Source organism: Emydura macquarii, unplaced genomic scaffold, assembly GCF_026122565.2.
Source record: "Emydura macquarii macquarii isolate MOO-44397 ecotype Brisbane River unplaced genomic scaffold, CSIRO-AGI_Emac_v2 contig_2768, whole genome shotgun sequence".
Classification (NCBI taxonomy): Eukaryota; Metazoa; Chordata; order Testudines; family Chelidae; genus Emydura; species Emydura macquarii.
This window is the reverse complement of record NW_027132905.1, coordinates 2,090,229-2,110,821: the sequence shown is the minus strand read 5'-3', so window position 1 is coordinate 2,110,821 and position 20,593 is coordinate 2,090,229. Positions and strand designations below refer to the sequence as shown.

Here is a 20,593-nt window from a genome sequence, read left to right as displayed (position 1 = left end):
CCTTCTTCCTCGGAGCTGCCTCTTTTTCTACGTCAGGGTCTGCTCTGAGTGGGTGCCAGATGGGCAAATGCCCGCACAAAGCCAGGAATCTGAACTTGAAGGTGGGCAGAGCCTGGTCTCTGGCAGGAGTGAATACATCTGCTTCCCCTAGGTCGCAGAGGGGGAAGAGTGGGTCAGCCCCTAGCTTGCTTAACCCTTTGAAGATGGGGCCCAGGACCTTGGGTTGGGTGCAGAATTTGTCACCTATTGTGTTCATTAGTCTCCCTTGCTTTTACAAGCTTACCTACTACTGCCTGATTCCTTCCTCCAGCCCACTGTCAGTCTCTCTTTCTGTTCTAAGGGCTGGGATATGGAACGGTTTATCCTTTTGTAGCAGCAACCCCTTCCTGGCTTGTGTCACTCATGTGCCGAGTCTGCCATTCTCAGCACATAACTTGGCTTGGGCTTGATGAACTTTGCACATGGAGCGGCAGGGACTCGATGAGGCAGTAGTGTGGTCCCCTCGCTTGGGGGTGGTCTTGTCGGGTCGTCGTTTTTTAGAACTAAATATAGTTGATGCAAGACGAGGATTTTTGAGTCACGTGGCTGTTTATCCTCTCCTGGCCCTTAGTCAGTGCCTGGATCGTGTATCTGAGTGGGTAATAATTAACTGTTAACTAGCTTTTTGTGGATTTAGGCAGAAGTAGGCAAGAGTGGAGGAGACTGGCTCCCCTGGCGCCCCCTCCCCACCCCCGAGTGTGAAGGCTGACTCTGTTGGGCCGTACACCCCGTCCCCCCAGCCCTTTTTAAAATTAAAAACCTTTTGTAAATGGGGTGCTCTCCGTGTGGCGGGGAGGCCTGGAGTAGCGGGGCCCTGTGCGGGTGTCCTGTCCTTGGTTGGGGGAGTTCTCTGGGTTGTCAGCTTTCAGCTAGGAGGAAGGTTTGACCCTTAGACTTTTCAGTGACTTTGCCCTTTGTGCTGCCTGCCTCTCCCTCTGAGCTCCCTCTCTGAGCTGTGCGTGAGCGCTGGGGGGAGAGCACCCCGGAGGGAGCCGACCTTTTTTTTTCAGCGGCCCAGGTGGGATCGTCTCCTGGAATCCGTCGTCTTCCCTGCCTCGAGCTATGCAGTGATTGTCCGAGCCGTTCCTCGCCCTCCCTGAGTGACGGCTGAAATAACACTTGCCTTTTCCCAGGAGCTGTCCTGCAGCTCCAGCTCACGTTGTGATGGATGGCCACAGGTGGGAAGGCTAACGTGGCATGCAGCCAGGGGCACGGCTCTCTTCCAGGAGCGACAAGAACCATCTAGCTTCTGCCCCCGCGACCCTACCTTCGTTAACTCTTTCATCTTCAGGAGGGCTTTTCCAGGTACCTTCAGAGGCATTAGGCTGCAGGGGTCTAGTTGGGGTGTCTTGATCCGTATCACTCAATGCCGGTGGAGGAATCTGCTGGCTGCACGATGGACACTGACTGACCAGAGACTTACCTGCTTTTGAAAAGCCCAGGCCGCGGTTGAGCACTGCTGGAACTTCTTCTGTCCTTTGCCTGTGAGAATTGCCCAGTCACTCATCCCATAAGAGCTGGCTCCCTTCCAAAAGCGCCTACTGTGGTGTGATAGTTGAGTGATTTGGGGTGCAGTGTGGGGTGCGGCTCCCCAGTTCCGAGGTAGTCTGTCCCGAGCCGTTGACTCGCCGGGTGATCGTGGGGAAGTCAGGGACACGGTTGCATTGTCCGTCAGACTCGGCAGGAAGCTTCCTGAGGAACAGGCGCTGCAGCTGATGTGAGCTTTCCTGGAAAAGCGTATGTTTTATTTTAAGAAACAAAACCAAAACTACTTCCAGGAGCCGGCGTTTCTCTGACACATCTTGCCCTGGGTGTTGGCAGTGCCATGCGGATTGGTGCAGGAGGGACACAGGGTGTGGTTTAATATTTATGATTTAAGAGCTATAGAAATCCTCCTCAACGAGGAGTTTCGTTTTAGAATGAAGTGGCGGCGGGAGGGGGAGTTTGCTTCATTGAAAAATTATAATTGTAGTCACCTTCCCCTTCCTCCACGTGCAGACTGCAACTACAGATGCCTGTCGGCCTTTCTTACTCTCAGCCCACCTATTTAGGGTTTAGAACATGCCTGTAACTTGGTAGGATTCTGCCCTGAGTTGGAGATCACTTTTTTCAATGCATCTTCAGTAAAATTGAGGTAACCTTTCCTGCTCTTCACACCCCACCGTAAAGCAGAAATTAGCGCAATGGACCCCCAGTCCTGATCGGGGTTTCTGGGTGTTATTGGATAACAAATGAGCATGTTACGTGTGCTTGGGACTCCTCTTTGTGCCCTCCTGTCCCCTGTCACCCGCCCCACACAATGCATTTGGAAGTCATGTCCATGTGATCCTTGTGAATTACCCACAGGATGAACAGGTGTTACGAAGGGCGTTCTCTTTACTCCTGTGTTGAAGTAGCTGTTGATACAGTTAATGCGTCTTTGCGGCCAGTACTGTGTAGATTTGAGAACTCCTAATGGAGTTATTTAATGCACATTAAAGTTGTAAACACGGTTGTCTGTGGCCTCGGAGCTGGCCCGGGCCCTGCCATGAGCCCTCCAATATTCCTTTGAGGACCTCTGTGTTAACATAACTCATGGATATGAGGTGGAATTGCAGAACATGATCAGTTTCTTGGCTTTGCTGGTTTACCCTGATACCTCTCAGGTTGCTACAGTGCTGGTTGGGGTAGAATATTGTCTTTCCAAACACGCACGCACAGGGCCTCTCTCCAGGCTGTGCCATGTATATTCCTCACTCTGAGAGAGGCACAGGGAATGTGTGCAGAGGTGGGGTTGAACGAGAAGTCTTAATCAAGAAGAAATCGAGGGTCAGAGGAGTGAAGGACAGTAAGGCGTTTTAAAAATCTATTTTGAACAAAAAGAATCCAAGCGATGCTATTGTTCCACTACTGGATGGAAATGATAGAATTATCAGTAATACAGAAAAGGCGGATGTGTTCAGTAAATATTTCTGTTCCGTGTTTTGGGGGATTATGTAGTTATCACAGAACTCTTACCAGGCCACTAATATCTCAGAAGATTCAGCAGCTGCTAAAGTTAAACATTTTTAAATCAGCAAGTCCTGATAGTTGTATCCAAGAGTTTTAAAAGAGCTGGCAAAGGAACTCGTTGGACCATTAATGTTAATTTTCGGTAAACCTTGGAACACTGGGGAAGTTTGCCCTTTTTAAATATTGGCACAGGATCACCTGGGTAATTATAGGCCTGTCAGTCTGACATTGATCTTGGGCAAGACACACACAATTAAAGGAGGGTAATGTAATTAATGCCAGTCATGATGGGTTTATGGAAAATAGATCATGTCAATTTAATTGGATATTTTTCTTGTTGAGATTACAAACTTGGTTGATGAGAGTAATAGTGTTGCTATAATGTACTTAGATTTCTGTAAGGCATTTGACTTTGTACTGCATGGCACGCATTAAATGGGCTTACTGTTAGGTCTCAAAATACAATTGTAAATGGAGAATCATCCTTGAATGGTTTTGTTTTGAGTGGGATCCTGCAGGGACTGATTCTTGGCCTTACGCCTATTTAACATTTTTTTTAAATTTAATGATCTGGAAGAAAACGTAAAATCATAAAGTTTGCCGATGTCACACAAATTTGGGAAGTGGTAAATAATGAAGACGGGTCTGAATCAATCTGGATGGTTTAGCAAGCTGGACTCAAGCAAACAGTAAGCGTTTAAATATGGCTAAATGTATACATCTAGGAACAAAGAATGTGGGGCATGCTTTCGGGATGGGGGACCCTATCATGGGAGGCAGTGACTCTGAAAGATTGGGGGGCCGTGGTGGATAATCAGCTGGACATGAACCTGCAGTGTGATGCTGTAGCCAAAAGGGCCAATGTGATCCTTAGATGCATAAACGGGAATCTCAAGTCGGAGTAGAGACGGTTTTTTTCTGTGTGTTTGGCACTGCGGTGGATGCTGCTGGAATACAGCGTCCACTTCTGGTGTCCATGATTCGAGAAGAACGTTGATAAATTTGCAGAGGGTTCAGAGAAGAGCCCCGAGAATGAGTGAAGGATGAGAGAATCTGCCTTCTAGACTTACAGCGCTCAATCTGTTTAGCTAAACAGAGAGCAGGTTTAAGGGGTGACTTGATTAGTCTATTAGTACCTATGTGGAAAACAAATTGGGTTCTTCGGTCTAGCAGAGGAAGGTCTAACACTGGAAGTAAGGCGTACGTTTTTATCAGAGAAGATAAACCGCCATTGGAACAACTTATGGGGAGTGGAGTCTCCACCGCTGCCCATTTTTACGTCAAAATGGGATGTTTATCGAAAAGATCCGCTCTAGGAGTTGTTGTGGGGTCGTTTTATGGCTTGTGTTCTACAGCAGGTGAGACTAGCTGACATCAATGGTCCCTTCCGGCCGTGGATCCAAACAGACTCTCCCCACGGGGTATCGAGGAAAAAGCAGATGAGCAGCTGCCGCTCTGCAGGCTGGAGGGAGGGCCCACCTGTCCGGACGGGGTGCAGTAGCTGGGTTTCTGGGCTCTCCCCACTCAGCCGTTTTGTCTTTGGAAGCGGTGGCATTGATCCCGTTCCTGGGGGGGGGAGCACTGGTTCCCTTGCTGCACCTTCCTAGTGGCCTTGCTCTTTTCCCTCGTTTGGGGGTAGCGTTTGCCAGAGCTGCCCCAGGTTAGCCGTGCTTTAAGGTGCAGGGTTATGGCTACTGCTTCCCTAGAGCTGCTGTGCAGGTGGGCCTGAGCTGGTTGCGGGTTTGCTTTGCAGAGGGAGAAGACAGCTGCTGGAGGGGCTCCTAAATCTCCACATTCGACTCCCCAATATGTGCATCGAAGAGATGGCGACTGGCCGCCGAAGCCTGGTCTACACTGACTACACGGCTGTGTCGCTTGGGGGTGTGGAAAAATTACCTCCCTGCCAGAGAGCTGTAGCTGTGCCAACCTCACCCCTGGTGTCGGAGCGGCTAAGTTGACGGAAGAAGGCTTCTGTCTACCTAGCCACCACCGAGGACAGCAGGTGACCTACACCCTGGGAAAGCGCCGAGGCTATGGAGCTACAGGGGCAGAGCTACAGCACCGTGACTAGGCCGCTGCAGGCCTGGTCGCATAGGCTGACTTAGCCTGCCCAGTAAAAGGAAGGAGTGCAGTCGTGTGTTAAAGCGCGTTCCCCGAGGCCAGCCGAGAGCTGTGGTGGCTCTGATCATTGCACTATATTCGGGACTTTAATTCCACTGTGTTGTCATGGAGCTTGAGGTCTCTGCGCTGCAGGGCGCTGAGATCGGAGACCTCCCATATGCTCCCTGCCTGTCTGTCAGAGATCCCTTCTGAAGTTATTTTTAGAAGGTGATCCTTCCAGCAGTTGCATAATTTACGTTGTAGAGAGGTGCAGGCAGCTCCTGGCTTGTTTTGCTGTTACAGCAGGACTTGGGGGAGGGATCTGGCTGTACTCGGAGTGGCGGCAAACGGGTTTTCATGTTTTGAGCTTCCAGTGCCCGCAGCATGTCCTGGTGCCGCTTAAAAGGTGTTCTACAAGCCTTGGTTATGCTAAGCTCTGATGCTTAGCACAAGGCCTTTTGCTTGGATCTGACTTAACCAGTGCTGCTCGCACGGTTATCTGTAGCACGTACAGGAAGCCACAAGCATTGCAGATGTCGCCGGACCGCCTCCCACAATGCTGCGCTTCGCCTTTGGAAATTGGCCCCAATGATCTGCTTCCCGAAGGCGTGCTGGGCCCCGAGACGCAGGTGCTTTTGGGGTTCAGCAAGAATTTGGTGGGGGATGGAGAAGGGGTTGTGCTCACGCTCCCTGCAGGCATTTCCCAGCCGCTCCCTTGCTGATGTCCCTGTGCCCACTTCTTTACATTAGATTCTCCTTCAGAGTTACATAGGAATTGCCAGACTGGACCAGCCCCGGTGTACATCCTGTCCCTGCCTATGGCCATCTCTGCATGCTTCAGAGGTGGTGCAAGAAATTCTGTGAAGGATAATTATGGAACAACCTGCCCGTAGGGAGGGGATCCCGTGTCCATGGCTGATGTATGCGCTGAACCCTGAGGGCTGTATATGACTTGTGGGGGTTTTTAAATCCTAGGTGATGTAACTAGAGATTCTCCTAAGCCATATGTTGTGTCTCCCAAGATTTGTAGCCTGTGTATGTGTCTGTTTCCGCTTTGGATGAGCGTTGCTGGGAGACAGCAGGTATTGCCATCGTAAGGTCTCCCGGCACGCTGCTGCTTTCTCTCTTGAAATGAGAACCGTTTCTTTTTGCATTTGGGAGGAAAGCCTTCCCACTGCCCGTCGGCCGTATTGCTGGTCTTAGGAAAAGCTGGTTGCAGCCATACAGGGGCACTCTCCGCACCTGAGTGAGGCGTTATCTTGCAGACCGTGGCTGGGAGGCACTGAGCGCTATTGAGAGCAGCAGGAAACAAACCCTGGTGGGAGCTGGCAGTTGTCTTTCTGGTCTGTTTTCCCCTCCCCCCGAATCACAGAGTCAGACTTCCATCTCACCAGCGAGTGACGTGGATAGAAGTTATCTCTGGCCTGTCAGGCTTGGCATTTCCCCCTTTTGATGCCCAGCAGTTCTGTAGCTAGGCATGAGCATTAATCACCGCTGTGTCTGGCTCTGAGTGACCAAGCTGGTTGGTGGACACAAAAGAGAGGCCAAAGGCTGACCCGGGGGTGGACAGGTCCCTCCAGTCTGGAGGTGGGTGGCAGGGAAGCCTGCACCACTGTTGCATGTGCTTAAGAACAGCAATAGTGGGTCAAACCAGTGGTCCATCTAGCCCACTATCCTGTCTTCTGACCATGGCCAGTGCCTGGCCCTTCAGCGGGAATGAACAGAACAGGGCAATTATCAAGTGATCCATCCCCTGTCATCCAGTCCCAGCTTTTGGTAGTCAGGTTTTGGGACAGCCAGAGCATGGGGTTGCATCCCTGATCATCTTGGCTAATAACCATTGATGGACCTATCCTCCATGAACTTACCTTGTTTTTGAACCCGGTTATACTTTTGGCCTTCACACCATCCCCTGGCAATGAGTTCCACAGGTTGACTGTATGAAGAAGTACTTTCTTAAGTTTATTTTAAACCTACTGCCTGTTAACTTCATTGAGTTACCCCAGGTTCTTGTGTTTATGTGAAGGGGTAAATAATACTGCCTTATGCACTTTCTCCACACCATTCATGATTTTATAGACCTCTATCGTATTCCCCATTAGTTGTCTCCTTAAAAAGACTGGGACTATTAGAAACCTCTCCTCATGTTCCATACCCTTGATCGTTTTTGTTGCCCTTCTCTGTACATCTTCCAATTCTAATATTTTCTTTGAGATGGTGTGACCAGATCCGCGCACAGTATTCAAAATGTAGGTGTACCATGGATTTATATAGTGGCATTATGATATTTTCTATCTTCAATGCTATCTTTCCTAATGGTTCCTAACATTGTTGGCGTTTTTCACTGGCACTGCACATTGAGCAGATGTTTACAGAGAACTATCCACAATGACACCAAGATCTTTTTCTTGAGTGGTAACGGCTAATTTTCTTCCCATCATTTTGTATAGATAGGTGGGATGATGTTTTCCAGTGTGCATTCCTTTGTATTTATCAACACTGAATTTCATCTGCTGTCCTGTTGCCCAGTCACCCAGGTTTGTGAGATCCCTTTGTAACTTTCCACAATCTGCTTTGGACTATCTTGAGTAATTTTGTATCATCTGCAAACTTTGCCACCGCCTTGTTTTACACCCTTTTCCAGATCATGTCTGAATATGTTGAAAAGCACTAGTCCGGTACAGATCCTTGGGAGACCCCACTATTTACCCCACTCTCCACTGTGAAAACTGACCATTTATTCCTACCCTTTGGTTCCTATCTTAACTAGTTAGTGAGCCGTGAGCAGACCTTCCTTCTTATTCCATGGCTGTCCGCTTTAGGAGTCTGTGGTGAGGGACCTGGTCTGAAAGTCCAAGTACACGATAGCCACTGGATCACCCTTGCGCACATGCTCCACGACTCCCTGCAGAGAATTCTAATAGATTGGTGAGGCGTGATTTCCCTTTACAAAAGCTGTGTTGATTCCTCCCCAACAAATCGTGTTTGGCTGTGTCTGATAATTCTGTTCTTTATTATATTTTCAACCAGTTTGCCTGGTACTGAAGTTAGGCTTACCAGCCTGTAATTGCCAGGATTGCCTCTGGAGCCTTTTTAAAAAATTGGCGTCACATTAGCTATCCTCCAGTCAACTGATACAAAGGCTGATTTAGGTGGCAGGCTACGTATCACAGTTAGTTCTGTAGTTGTGCAATATCTGTTGTGTGAACGAATAGGCAGCTTCATTCTCTGCTTGTTACTTACCTTTTAACCGGGGTGAGCAAGCTTTTTGGCCTGGGAACCACATCTGTGTATAGAAATTGTATGGCAGGCCATACGGGGCGAGGAGGAAGGGGCAGGGCTGGGCGGGGAGAGCGGCCGTGGTGCGGTACTGCATGGGGCCGGGAGCGATTTGTCAGGGCACTGCTGGGCCCACGTGGTAGGAGAGGGGGGGGGGGGGGAAGAGGTGGGGCTGGGAGGGGAGTTTGTTCCGCAGCTTTTCCGCAGACCACCGGCTGAGCTGGAGGGCCTAATGAAAAGCTCAGCCGGCCATAGTTTGCCCGCCCCTGTTTTACAAATACTCCAAATTGGGGCATCTGTTCTTCCTTACGTGTGCAGGAGTCTTGTGGGGATGTCCCAGAGGGGTGCTCTGGTTTTGATTGAAGAGATGGGGCCAGGTGGGATTTGTCTTTTGTCTTTTTTTTTTTTTTAACAAAGACCTTCTTTCTCCAAAGTGCTCCTGGGCTGTAGAAATAAAATCCAGTGACACAAACCAAAAAAACCCACCAACGTTAAACAGGCTGATTCTTAAAACGCCTAAAAAAAGGGCAGGTGCCACGGCGGCGCACGCCGTCTAGTGCCACGGCGGCGCACGCCGTCTAGTGCCCGAATGGCCTGGCACGCGTTGCTGTTGCATCAGTTGCAAAGCCCAGTGCTTGTCTAACCGGAATTGCCATGTTGGATCAGACCAGCCTTGCCTCTGGTTCACCGTCCGTCCGTGGCTAGTGACAGATGCTACAGGGATTCTTCTGAAATAGACAGGAGAAGAATAAGCAGCCCATGGAGGAAGTTTTCTCTCATCCCCCTGGCTGTTGGTGGCTTCGTTATGCCCTGACACATGAGGCTTTATAGATCACAGGATGAGCTGATCTGACCTAGGTTTAGGTTGCGTAACGCTTCACATTACAGAAGATTCTTCCAGAAGTTCTCGCACCTCCACTATTTGCAGCCGGCCTGCGGTATTCAGCGGGCGAAGCCTCCTGGGGCTAGAAAAGTGCCTTTTCTTTCTCCAGTCAAATTCTGTTCAGCTTTGGCTGAGATGCAAACTGTTAAAAATCACCCTTTCCTCCCTTCCTTGGGACGGTCTTGTCCAGCGATTCTGGCAGCCTGCCCTCTGGCTGGGCTCACCTGGCGGCTGCAGCGGCATGTTGGTGCTTTGGGAATGCCGGGCGGAGTTGCCAGAGCAGCTGGGTTTTTTGGGGGGAGGGAGCTGAGCCCCGTAGCCTCTCTCCCCCCTTCCCCAGACTCAGCACATGGCACCAGTAGCTAATGTACACATGAGGGCGCACACCCCAGGGACGTGCTGTGGAGTAAGGGCTCCCCAAAGCCCTGGGCGATTGGGGTAAAGGATGGTCTCACTGTTAAATGTCTGGTTTTAAAAAAAATCTTGTTAGACTTTAAGATGCTTAAACTGCTGGCCTTTTCAAAGGAGCCTATGGGAGTTGGGTGCTCAAGGTGCCTAACTCCTTTGGAATTCAGTGGGCTAAGAGCACCTATCTACCTTTTGGGCTCCTTTTGAAAAGCCCAGTCCCATCACTGTCAGAATAGTTTGCAAGGAGCTGCGTGGCAATGTGCCATTATCTAGTTGGGCTGTCTGTTGCGGTACCAGGTGTCGGCCAGCCTCGCGGATTGATTCAGCCTTTCAGAAAGCCATTGTGGGCTGATGGTGGAAGGAGAGGTCAGGCTGGCGAAAGCTCGGTTTGGATTTCCACAGGCAGGTAATAACCATCTCTCCTAGCCTGGGCGAAATACTTGACAATTCCAGAGCGAGATTCATCGTCCAAGCACGTTGCAAACGCTAATTAGCCTGAGATCAGTTGTATTGCTGCATCGTCGCTGATGCCCGGGTCTGTGGCTGTCGTCGCACAGACAGTTGAAAGGCATTCATTAACCTAAAAGCCTTTGTGGACTTCCCTACGTGTGATGTCTGCCTGGGACTACGCTACTTTACGCTCAAACCATTCAGGAACGCTCAAGCAGTTTTTGTGCTGAATTCTCACCCAGTCAGCCCACTGGAAGGTCCAGCTAGCAATCGGCAAGATCCGGAAGTGGTAGGCTCTACTGTGATGTGAAATTCCCCAGCAGCAAGACAGCAGGGGTAGCAGATAGCACTGTGGGCTGGGGCTTGAGACCTGAGCTCTGTTCCCTGTTCTGGGACCTTGGGCAAAATCAGTTCCTCTCTCTGGCCCTTAGTGTCCCTTTCTGTCCTTTGTCTCGCCTGTGTAGACTGTAAGGCCCTCAGGGCAGGGACCCTCTCAGTAAGTATTGTACAGCACCCAGCACAGTGGGGGCCCCTGCTCCATTCTGGCCCTCCAGTCTCTGGGAAGACCAGTTATAAATAGCAGGCATTGCCCACGGACGTCTGCAAAGGAATTGTGGCTTTGAGATCGAATGCCCCCATTTAGTGCTGCTGGAGCTGACCGCATTTGGTGTGGATGATAGGGCTCCTGAAAAGCTGCATTTCTGCCCCGCCCGTGCCAAGGAGCTGTCTTGCTTGCAGAAGTCTCCTGACTTCATAAATGCAGTTGCTTTACTTGGGTTCTTCCTTGTCCCCCAGCACCTGTCCCCAGTTTAGCTGGGAGGCAGTTGGTGTGGGCTTCTATCTGAGGTGACCTTCTCCGTAAAGACTGCACGCTCCACCCCGTCCTCACCATGCGAGCTGCCCTATCAATGCCTGCAGTGCACCAGGTTTGGGCTGGGCAGGTTTCTGCAGGGCTGGCTTGGGTGGAGTCTGCATCCTGTGGCATTTTTGCTGTGCTGGTTTTTTCTTTTTCTCCCTGCTCACGCTGTAGCGTAATGGAGCTAGACAAAGTACAGTGCAGCAAATTTTCCTGGGGGTGGTTTCTAGCTTCCTCCGTGCATACGATAAATGCACAGAGAGGATAATGGGAAAGAGTGATTTAGACCTGGGTTTGATTTTGGAATTAACGAGCGGCTCTGTTAACAGGCCGTTTTCATACCAAAGTAAAGACCTACTTACTAGTGATGCGGAGACTGAACAGACCAGCACAGCAGCCTTTGAGTGTCCAGGAATCAGCCGTGCGTATTCGTGGAGTCAATGCTGAGAGGGACACTAGAGCCTGGACCACATTAGGCTTAGGTGACATGATGCTAAACCGCTGGTGATTCGTGCTGCCCTACGTGCGCTAGCACTCCTACCCAGAGCAACCGGGTGGGCAAAGTACAAAAAAAAAAGTTGAGTGCAGATGCATCCAGGCCGGTGATCCCTGTCAAGCTCGTGTTGCGTGGGTGTGGGCAGAAAGCATCTCACTGGAATGCGTGCTTCAAAAAGCATTGCATTACATAGTACACCACGGGCATCTGGTTTTAAAAAGAAGTGTTAATTTCTGCTGAAACCTTGGTAATAAGCCGACTAACCCAGCCCCGGCGAGCAACTCAGTAAAATACCCGGCACAAGCACCCTTTCCTGGTGGCACATTGGCACTGCCTGGTTGAATTAGATGTAGTCTGTCTCCTCCAGTACCCTGATGCTTTGGAGGATGGTGCAGTGTGGAGTTGCTTATGCTCCAGCAGTTGCTTATCCCTGTAGCGGCTCTGCAGGCTTCTCGGCTGCTGCATGTGAGTGTAGATAATCATGATACGCAACGGCCGGCTGGGTCACGCTCCTTCTGTGTTCATGTTTGTCGGGAAGGGGCTCTCTGTAATCTACATATGTCTTGCCTGTGCCGCTGGCTCCTTTTGGCAATTTACACCCTCGTCTGTATCGCTGTCCTGTGTATTTTCTCCACGTAGCTCTTGATGGAGCCGAGAGCTCAAAACTCTCTCACTGCAAGACCATGCTTGGCACGTTCCATTTTCAAAGCGCTCCACAAAGGTCTTTCCTCCCAGCACCTCCGTACGGGGAGGGAGTAGTATTCCCGTCTTGCAGATGAGGACGGGTTTAAATGGCAGTTCTCAAGGCAGCTAGAATGACAATAGCCGTGTTCCTGACTCCTGGTGCTGTTCTCCTTCCTGGAGACTGCCTCCCTCTCCTGGCGGTGTCGTCAGCTGAGGGTGCTGTTGGGCATCCATGGGGGACGCACCTATGAAATCGGTGGGCCGGATTTGTCTCGGGGTGTCCCGTTGAGTTCTAGGCACAGGATTGCAGCGTGGGGGGGAGCCGACGGCTAGGGTAGGGCCAGATGGATTACATTTGGTACAGTGGCAGCAGGAAGGGGGGACACGCGCTAACTATGTAAATTGAAGACCCCGTGTGCCATAGAACTAATGGAATGCGTTAGCGGCTTGATTTTTTCAGAGGGGCAGAAGGCTTGCCGCTACCGTTGGAAGTCAACGGGAGCTCCAGATCTGTCCAAGCAGAGAAACCCAGGGCCTGGTTTATCTCTAGGTGCTGTCTGAAGCTATATTTAGCTGGTGACATCTGTGGGCGTGGAGTGGAGAATCTCCGGGGCTGTTTGAAAGAATTCCCCTTCCTACGCGAAGAGGAAAGTTAATGGTGAGCATGACTCCATCGGGCAGATACTTGGGCTGTGAGCTCCACTTTGGCATCGCTGACGGGGGCTGAGTGCCAGCTAGCCAAGAGGATTCCAGAAATGGAGAGCTGCTGTCTCCTTGATGTCAACTCCCCGTGCGGGAGCCCTTCGAAGGGGAATCGACAGGGGAAACGCTGCTTTGCTGCTGCTTAGTCTGGCTTATTGGCACTTCACTGTCTACATGTCGGCACCCTGGCCCTGCGCAAGACGACGCTGGGGATTTCAGGCTGGAAAAGGGACTGTTTAGATGGCCTGGTCTGAGCCACTGCGTGTACCGCAGGCTGGCTCGGAGGAGCAGGGAGCTTCCGGGGGTACCCAGACGGGGCGTTCTGTGATGCAGACCTCTGGGCTGGTCCCTGGAACGGATGGTGCTGAGCGCACGGTACCTTTTGGCGTCCCCTCACTGAGTGGAGGATGGTTTCCGGGGAATTGGAGGAGAGGGGGGTGTCTGCTGCTGTCTTGTTGCAGTGCAGGGTTGCTGTTTGCAGTGGCTGGTTCATAGCTGTTCTGCGTGGCCGGCCTGCCTGCCTGCGAGGCCTGCTGAATGGGGACGTTTCTCGGGAGCTTGCAGGCTGGTAAAACTCGGTTACAGGGTTGCCTTTGTTTTCACCTGTGGCTCTTTGCAGTGTGCTGATCCGCCTGTGGTCCGGACAGGTGGGGAGAAGTATTGGCAGGGGGTATTTGAAGTGTGTCCGCAGCGAAGCGTGCGCACGTGCTTCGTAACCTTTTAAAACAACATCGGTGAGTGGGAGCGTGCTACAGGAAAAAATAACCTCCCGTGAGGGAAACGGGCATCAAACTTCCAGGAGTCTATTTACTTTTTTTTTTTAATGTGCTTATAATGTCTCTCAAGCTACGTAACGTGGTTGTAAGAAAGTGTGACGTCCTGTCTGTGACCCGTCCTGTTTTTAAAAGCCACCTTCTCTGAACGAATTGAACCAGTTCGCATCAAACCTCGTAAAACAATTTCACAACTGAAATGCCAGCCAGATGTTACTATGGCCGCTTTCCTCGGGTGTTGGATGGTTTTCAGACCATTTACAGAACGTTCGTAGAGAACTGAGTCACTAGCCTTCCTCTGGGCAGAGGAGCTGGTGCCCGGGAGGAAAGGCAGATACAATTCTAAGGACTTAGCGGGGGGGAAAGGATCGATGGTGAACGTTGTGGGCCCGGCACCTCTTAAAGATGGGGGGGCCTGAGCTAAAATGGAGCTGGAGTATATTTCTGGAATAGCGATGGAAAATCTGCTGTGGGGTCAGTGGCACAGAGAGAATCTGGAACTGTAAAACCTCAGCCCGGTGCCGTTCTAGGACCATCTAGCAATCGTATTACCCGCTTCCATCCTGCCCCTGGCCCAGGGAGCCACTCCACCAGGAATACCCCCCCGGAGCTGTTGCTCAAGGCGGTCGTGCAGCAATCCTGCCCAGTGGGGCGGCTGTTTTGAAACTGGCTTGGAGCCCTGCGATCCGGCTCATCCGGGGCGGCGGATTCCCTCCGCCCGCCTACTGTCGGCAGGGGTGGAAGTGAAGAGGAGGGCTGGTGGAGGTGGCCCTTGGTTTGGCAGCTGGAGGAACAGCCCGGGCGGCTCCCTTGGCGTGTGGCTGTGCCCGGCATTAAGACCAAGGGGGGCGGTCTGTCTCCAGTTGCTCTCTGGCTGGCAAAGGGGGCTCGCACAGCTGCTGCCCTTTGCGGGGACTGTGCCAAGAGCCGAGCCGAGCGCGCACGCTGCACGCTTGGCGGCAGAGGCCATGTGTCCCTCATTCCAAGAGCTCCTCCATCCCCACTTCCTTGGGGAAAGCCGAGCTCATCCAGACGTGCGGGTGCCCGGCTATTTGGGGGCAGGCTTGTTTCGCCGCCGAGGCAGCGGATTACGTTTGCAGGGCGCTGTACAGAACAGGAACTCAGCCGCCCCTCCTGCGAAGAGCTGGTCCAAGTTGTGGCAAGCTGGCAGTCCTGCTCCGTGTGGGAGGGGCTGTGCGCTGAGGACAGGTCTATGGGGCTCACCCCGGGCACAGGCACTGTCATGCCGGAGAATTCTGCCTGCCTGCGACCCGGCCAGGGGTGTCGGGTGCCGTCCTGCAGTGTAGCTGGATCAAACCACAGCGTGGTTGCGGCTGCTAACCATGCGAGGAGGCTTTCTAGCTGCAGTCTGGGCTGTGAAGGGCTTTGCAGTTGGATTATAAAACCTGGCCTAACCCTGTGTCTACTTCAGGATCAAGCACATGCAGAGAGATGCTACAGTCTGATGGGCTGCCTTAGCTCCATTCTGCAGCTCCTTGACGGGCCTTCGTGTGGATGCGTCAAACGCCGCAGATGGGAAGCGAGGGCTGGGTCTGCACCCGACACTGCTGCTGGCATAGCTGTGTGTGATCCGGGACCAGCGTCCCTAGCATGGGTCCAGCTGTACGGACAAACCTTGCACCCCGTACCGGCACATAGCTTGTTTCATTTGGGAGGGGGCAGGTTTGTTATAGCAGTACACAGCCGGTATCGTTGTGTCCACACTGGCGCCGTGCAGTGCTGGGGTACCCGACTGATACTCTGGTACTAGTGCAGCGCTCCAAATTCAGTCGCCGTCGTTTCTTCGCTCCCTGTTCTGTTGGTTGTCAGCCCTGCCATGCTGGGTTTGATTCTGCCTTGTTGCCGGCCCGGGCATTTGCTCTGTCCTATCTGTTGAAGGTGTGTGCGTCTTTACTAGCTTTTGGGTGGGAAGGAGAGGGGCCTTCGTTCCTCCGTGTTAACGTGAAGGGCCCTGCCTGACCACTGTGCAGTATTGCCCCTGCCTTTGGTGTGTGTGTTCACACCGCCTGTGTTTAAATTCCCTCCCCCAAATTCCCAGCTGCCCTGTCACACCGTCTGCGTGTGAATTCAGGGGAGACCCCCCCCCGGCTGCAAGTGGCATGGGTTAGTATCCCCTGTTGCTTTCCCACCTCTCGCTTGGGCTGAGCAGGTGGGGGCAGGGCTGGCTGACTGAGCCCAACTCGTGCAGGGCAGGGGTAGATCCCTCGGTGTGTTGTAAAGCTGCAGAGGTGGAGGACGGTATGCCGGCCTGGAGGAAACACCGGCTCTCGGCTGGAGTTCAACTTTCCCTGCCTCCGGGGCTGGGTGATCAGAGCAGAGACGCTATCCACTCGCCAGGTTAGGGAAGGGTGGGTTGTGCTGGCAATTGGGCCATGGTCTGCGGCCTCCGTGATCGTGGGGGCGCCGGTGCCTTCTAAATTCTTTGTGGCCCAGAATCTGTAGATGTAGAAACGGTTCCTGTCGTCCTGCCAGTGGTGAAATGGGGCCGCCTCCTTTGGGTGCCTGGGGTGGTTCGAGTTGGTCAAAGGTTGGATTCAGGAGCGAATAGTTAGAGAGAAACTCCACTCGGCCAATCCAGCAGAGAGCAGGCGAGCTCCTTCCAGAGCCACGTTCTGGGGCAGATCAGTCCGGAACGGCCCAGCCGTCCTGCCTCTCCTGTTTATTGCACTTCCTCCCGGGGTCTCCTCGGATGGTCCCTGCTTCCTCCAGGGGAGTGTTGGCTGCTTCCAGAGGTGGCCACATAGGGTAGGTCTGTGCTGGGAACTGGGCTTGTGGACTCCGTGTTTGAGTGTCTGTCTGCCCTGCCCTGTTAACCTGGCTCACAGCGGCTGGATCCGATCTCCCAGCTGGGCTAACGCGTCGGCGCTGCGCTCTGCAGGCTTTCTGACTCCGCACTGCAAAATGACAGGGCTTGGGCATGGCAGAACCCGGGCTCTGACCCACCCCGTAGCAGGGTCCTAGGACCTGGCGGTTGCTGACCGGTGTGTGTCTGGGAAGGGGGCGTTGGGCTCTGTGTGTAGTGTAGACGTGCCCATCCAGCCCTTAGAACGGCACACTGTGGGGAAGAGGAGGGTCATTGGTAAGAGCTGAGAGGGACTCCGGCCAGGCAGGGAGAGAACTCAGCTGGTGCCAACCCGTGCCTGCTGTCCCCGCTGTCCATCGCGGCTCACGCTATAGCAACCTGGTGTGTTGTATCTTAATGCCTCTGTTTACTTTCACAGAACATGCAACTCCAGCCAAGGTGGTGAGGGCCGCAAACCCCAGGCAGCGGAAAGGAAGCAAGGTACGTCCGCCTCTGGGCGCCAGCTGCTCCTTGTTTGCATTGCTGTAGCAGCTAGAGACACCGCCAAGATTGGTCCCAGGGTGCTGGGTGCTGTACGTACACATGGAGGGAGACAGTCCCTGCCCCCCAAGAGCTTAGTCTAAACAGACAAGACAGGAAAAGCATTGGAGGGGAAGTGATTTGCCCCAGGTCACCGACAGCTGGGACTAGAACCCAGGTCTCCTGACTTCCAGGCTACTGCTCTGTCCACTAGATCACGCTGCCTCCCCGGCCACTTCAGGCAGTAGTTTTGTTCGAGCTCGGCTCTCTGAATAGCGCCTGCATTTCCACTCCATAGCCGCCGGGGACGACTCATCACCCGCGCGCCCTGCAGCTCTGCACAGCCTCCAGTGATGGGGGGTGGCCGGAAACGTCAGAGGGCCTCCGGCAGCGCATGGCAGTGCCCAATTGTGGGCTGCGCCGTTGCCGCAGGGGGCACCTTTGTCCCAGCCTGCTGGGCGCTTGCCTAGCAGCAGTCGTCAGAGCATCTCACAGGGCTCTACCACAGCTGAGCTGCTCAGCACCCCGAGACACGGGTTGTGCCGAGTTGCTCCGGTGACCGGCACAACTTAAATTTGTGATCGATTTTACAGCTGGATAAACTGAGGCACTGACGTGCCCAGTGCTGTGTAGTAGGGCGTGGGAACCCAGACATCCTGGTTCCCAGTCCGCTATTCTAGCCTCATGCCCCCAGTTTGATCCCTAGAACAGCATTGATGGTCCCGGGCGCTGCCTGTCATTCAGGACATCCGACGCCCTCTGTAGCAAATGCCCAGCTGGGATGCTGTTTAAAACATGGTAGTTCCTCACCGCAGTTGCAACGTAGACAGCAGAGGTTTTTTCAGGGGTACATCAGCTCATCCAGCTCTTTGCCTAGTTTTATAACCGGCTACGTAAAAAGCACCAGCGAAGTCAATACAAACTAGATTTTCATAGGGACAATGACTTGTTTATACGGCTCTGGGCTATGCTCTGAAATGTAAGTATAATATTGATGTTCGGATTGATTGTTTTTTATAATTATAGGATAGAAGTGAGAGCACGCAGTTTTTCAGCACTAGGGTGCTGTGAGACTTCTGTATTTTTGTATCTGATTTTGTAAACAAGTAGTTTTTAAGTGAGGTGAGACCTGGGGGTCCGCAAGACAAATCACACTCCTGAAAGCGATGACCCAGATCTGAAACAGCAAACAGCTGCTTCAGTTCTGTCTCAGGGAGGAATCTCGCATGTACCTGTGAGCTAGGGTTTTCCTCCTTCCACAGCCCTTAGCTAGCATGTTCGAAATCCGCCCCCGCACTCCCAGTGGGCTCTGAATTGCAATAGCAGCGAGAGGCACAGCCGAGATTGGACCCAGCGTGCTGGGTGCTGTACGTACACGTGTGGGGAGACTGGCCCTGCTCCCGAGAGTTTATAGTCTAAACAGACGAGACAGGCAAAGCAGTTGTTGAGGTGAATGGTGTGGTGAAAGGGGAGCTGGACCACACCGCTTGGCTCTCATTTTCAACCAACCCGCCAGTAGAAATTCTCTGCTGGGGAAGAACACAGAAAACTGCCCTGCAAGCAAACAGCTGTTTGTGTAACGTCCTCTGCGACTCTCCCTGAGGACTAAAAGATCATTGACAAAGGCACTTCTGTGCTGGCCCCGGAGCGTGTTCTGCTGGTCCTCTTTCCTGAGCATTTATGTTCCTCCCCTGCTTGTTTGCGAAGCGACATCTGTGCCCTGCCCTTCCTCCCCTGCGAACACCTCTTGGTCTCAAGGAATCGGGTTTGAAAACTAGATGAAGTGGAGACACCAATAAATCACATAACTGGCCTGCAAACCAAACCGCTTCCCTGGTAAGCTCCAGCCCTACAAGGGAAGGCGCATGAATGGGGTGTTGTGCCTGGCCTTGGAGGCTGCTCTCAGTGGATTGAATTGAAACCAGATGCCGGTTCTTGCCATCAGTGGAGCACCGAGCTCGGTGCTGCTGCTGGTGTAATTGCAGTACTTCCATGAACAGCACAATTGCCATCAAGTGAGCCCTGCAGCCATCCGCCGCCAGGTGGCGCGAGCTTGTAGAATTAATTTTCAAGTCAATTCGGCAGCCCAGCTAGATTAACAGCACAGAAGGCCCCGGTGCTCTTCCTGCTCCTGTTTAAAGGGAAACAGGGCCATGCTGAAACCCTTGCTGTTGTGATCTGATCTCCCCACGGACAGCACCAGGATTATGTAGTTCATTTCCAGACACCTTATTTAAACAGACAAACAAAAAAAGTCTGCCGTGCGGAAATAGAGGGGATTTAGGGGCTGACAATGAAATTGCTTAGGGGTTTGCAGAGACTGAAAAGATTGGAGTGGGTTAGCGTAGGGAAGAGACGATCATTCCATACCCCCTCTTCACAGCCCTCACCGCTGTGTCGGCAGCTCCTGTTTATGTCTTTGTCACATGGCTCGTCTGGGTGAGCTGTCAGCCGTAGGGCTTGAACCTCACGCTGGTGGCTCTGAACACAGGACCCCATCTACTGTCTGAGCTAAAAGACCCAGACCCGTTAGCTGTCACAGGCTCATCTATCTGTCTGTGGCCAGCTAGCACTAGGAAAGTACAGAGCACAGCCCAGAGTCGGTCTGGGTTGCATTTTCCCACCATGCAAGAATAAGGGGATATTCGATTAAACTGAGGGCAGCACATTGAAAACCACCGGGCAGTATTGTTTTACACCATGTATAACTAGCCTGTGAAACTCGCTGCCCAAGAGGTCAAGCACTTAATAGGGTTTTTAAAAGGGTGACACTTCACATGGATGACACTGATCCACAGTTATTAGACAGGATTATAAGGGTTCTAAACCCTGAGGCTGCAGGCCATAAACCAACTTCTGATTCCCCTGGGGTAGGCAGCAACTTTCCCCTTTAGGCCTGTTGTTCTGTAGTTGTCCACGCGGAAGTTTCTTGTGTCTTTCTCTGAAACATCTGGTACTGGATGCTGTCACCTGGGGTGAGAGGCTGTTGATCCGATCCTCTAGTGCGGGCCTTGTCTTCAGGAGGGATATTGGCCTATTGAATACCAGGAAGCTGCCGTTCGGAACCAGCGCTTGAGTTTACTGTACTAACGAGATCTCTCTCTCGCTCTCTCTCTTTTTTGTTTTGAATCAAGGTCGGAGACTTTGGTGATGCCACGAACTGGCCCACCCCTGGAGAAATAGCCCACAAGAGCGTCCAGGTAAGAAGCTCAACCCTGAGAACAAAACGCTCTCCTGCACAGCAGCTTCTGAACTTTCACTGGTGAATGGGTGATGTCCCCTCTTCTCTCTGAAGGCACAGAGCTCTAGAAAACTTGACTGCTCAAGATGCCCTGTGCGCTTTTCCTCTGGAAGCGAGGTCTCCGGAGGGCATTTGTCCAAAAAACAGCTGAAATAGACACTGTCAGCTGAAAACATCCCTTATCCCGTTTTGGTACCTATGTAACCAGTAACGTCACAGATCAGGGTTTGGAGATGTTATCTGATGCCTGCTAGTTGATGGACTAATTCTTCTAGCCAGAGTGGAAGGAGCTAGGCTGCTGCTCCCTGGAATGCAAGGAATAAACGGATGTGTCCTGTTTGTATGTCT

The 20,593-nt window shown here is 52.3% G+C and overlaps 1 protein-coding gene across 6 annotated transcripts in view; it reads left to right on the top strand.

The window, feature by feature from the left end:
• LARP1 (La ribonucleoprotein 1, translational regulator) overlaps nt 1-20,593 on the top strand; it is a 106,798-nt gene that overhangs the window by 59,852 nt on the left and 26,353 nt on the right. For 5 of the 6 annotated variants that reach the window (XM_067566282.1, XM_067566281.1, XM_067566280.1 and 2 more), the window contains exons 2-3: nt 16,904-16,965; nt 20,139-20,204. In XM_067566282.1, the coding sequence (XP_067422383.1) occupies nt 16,904-16,965; nt 20,139-20,204 (128 nt within the window). Of the gene's footprint in view, nt 1-15,539; nt 15,561-16,903; nt 16,966-20,138; nt 20,205-20,593 lie in introns of those variants that run through there. The other variant, XM_067566283.1, reaches the window with a different exon arrangement.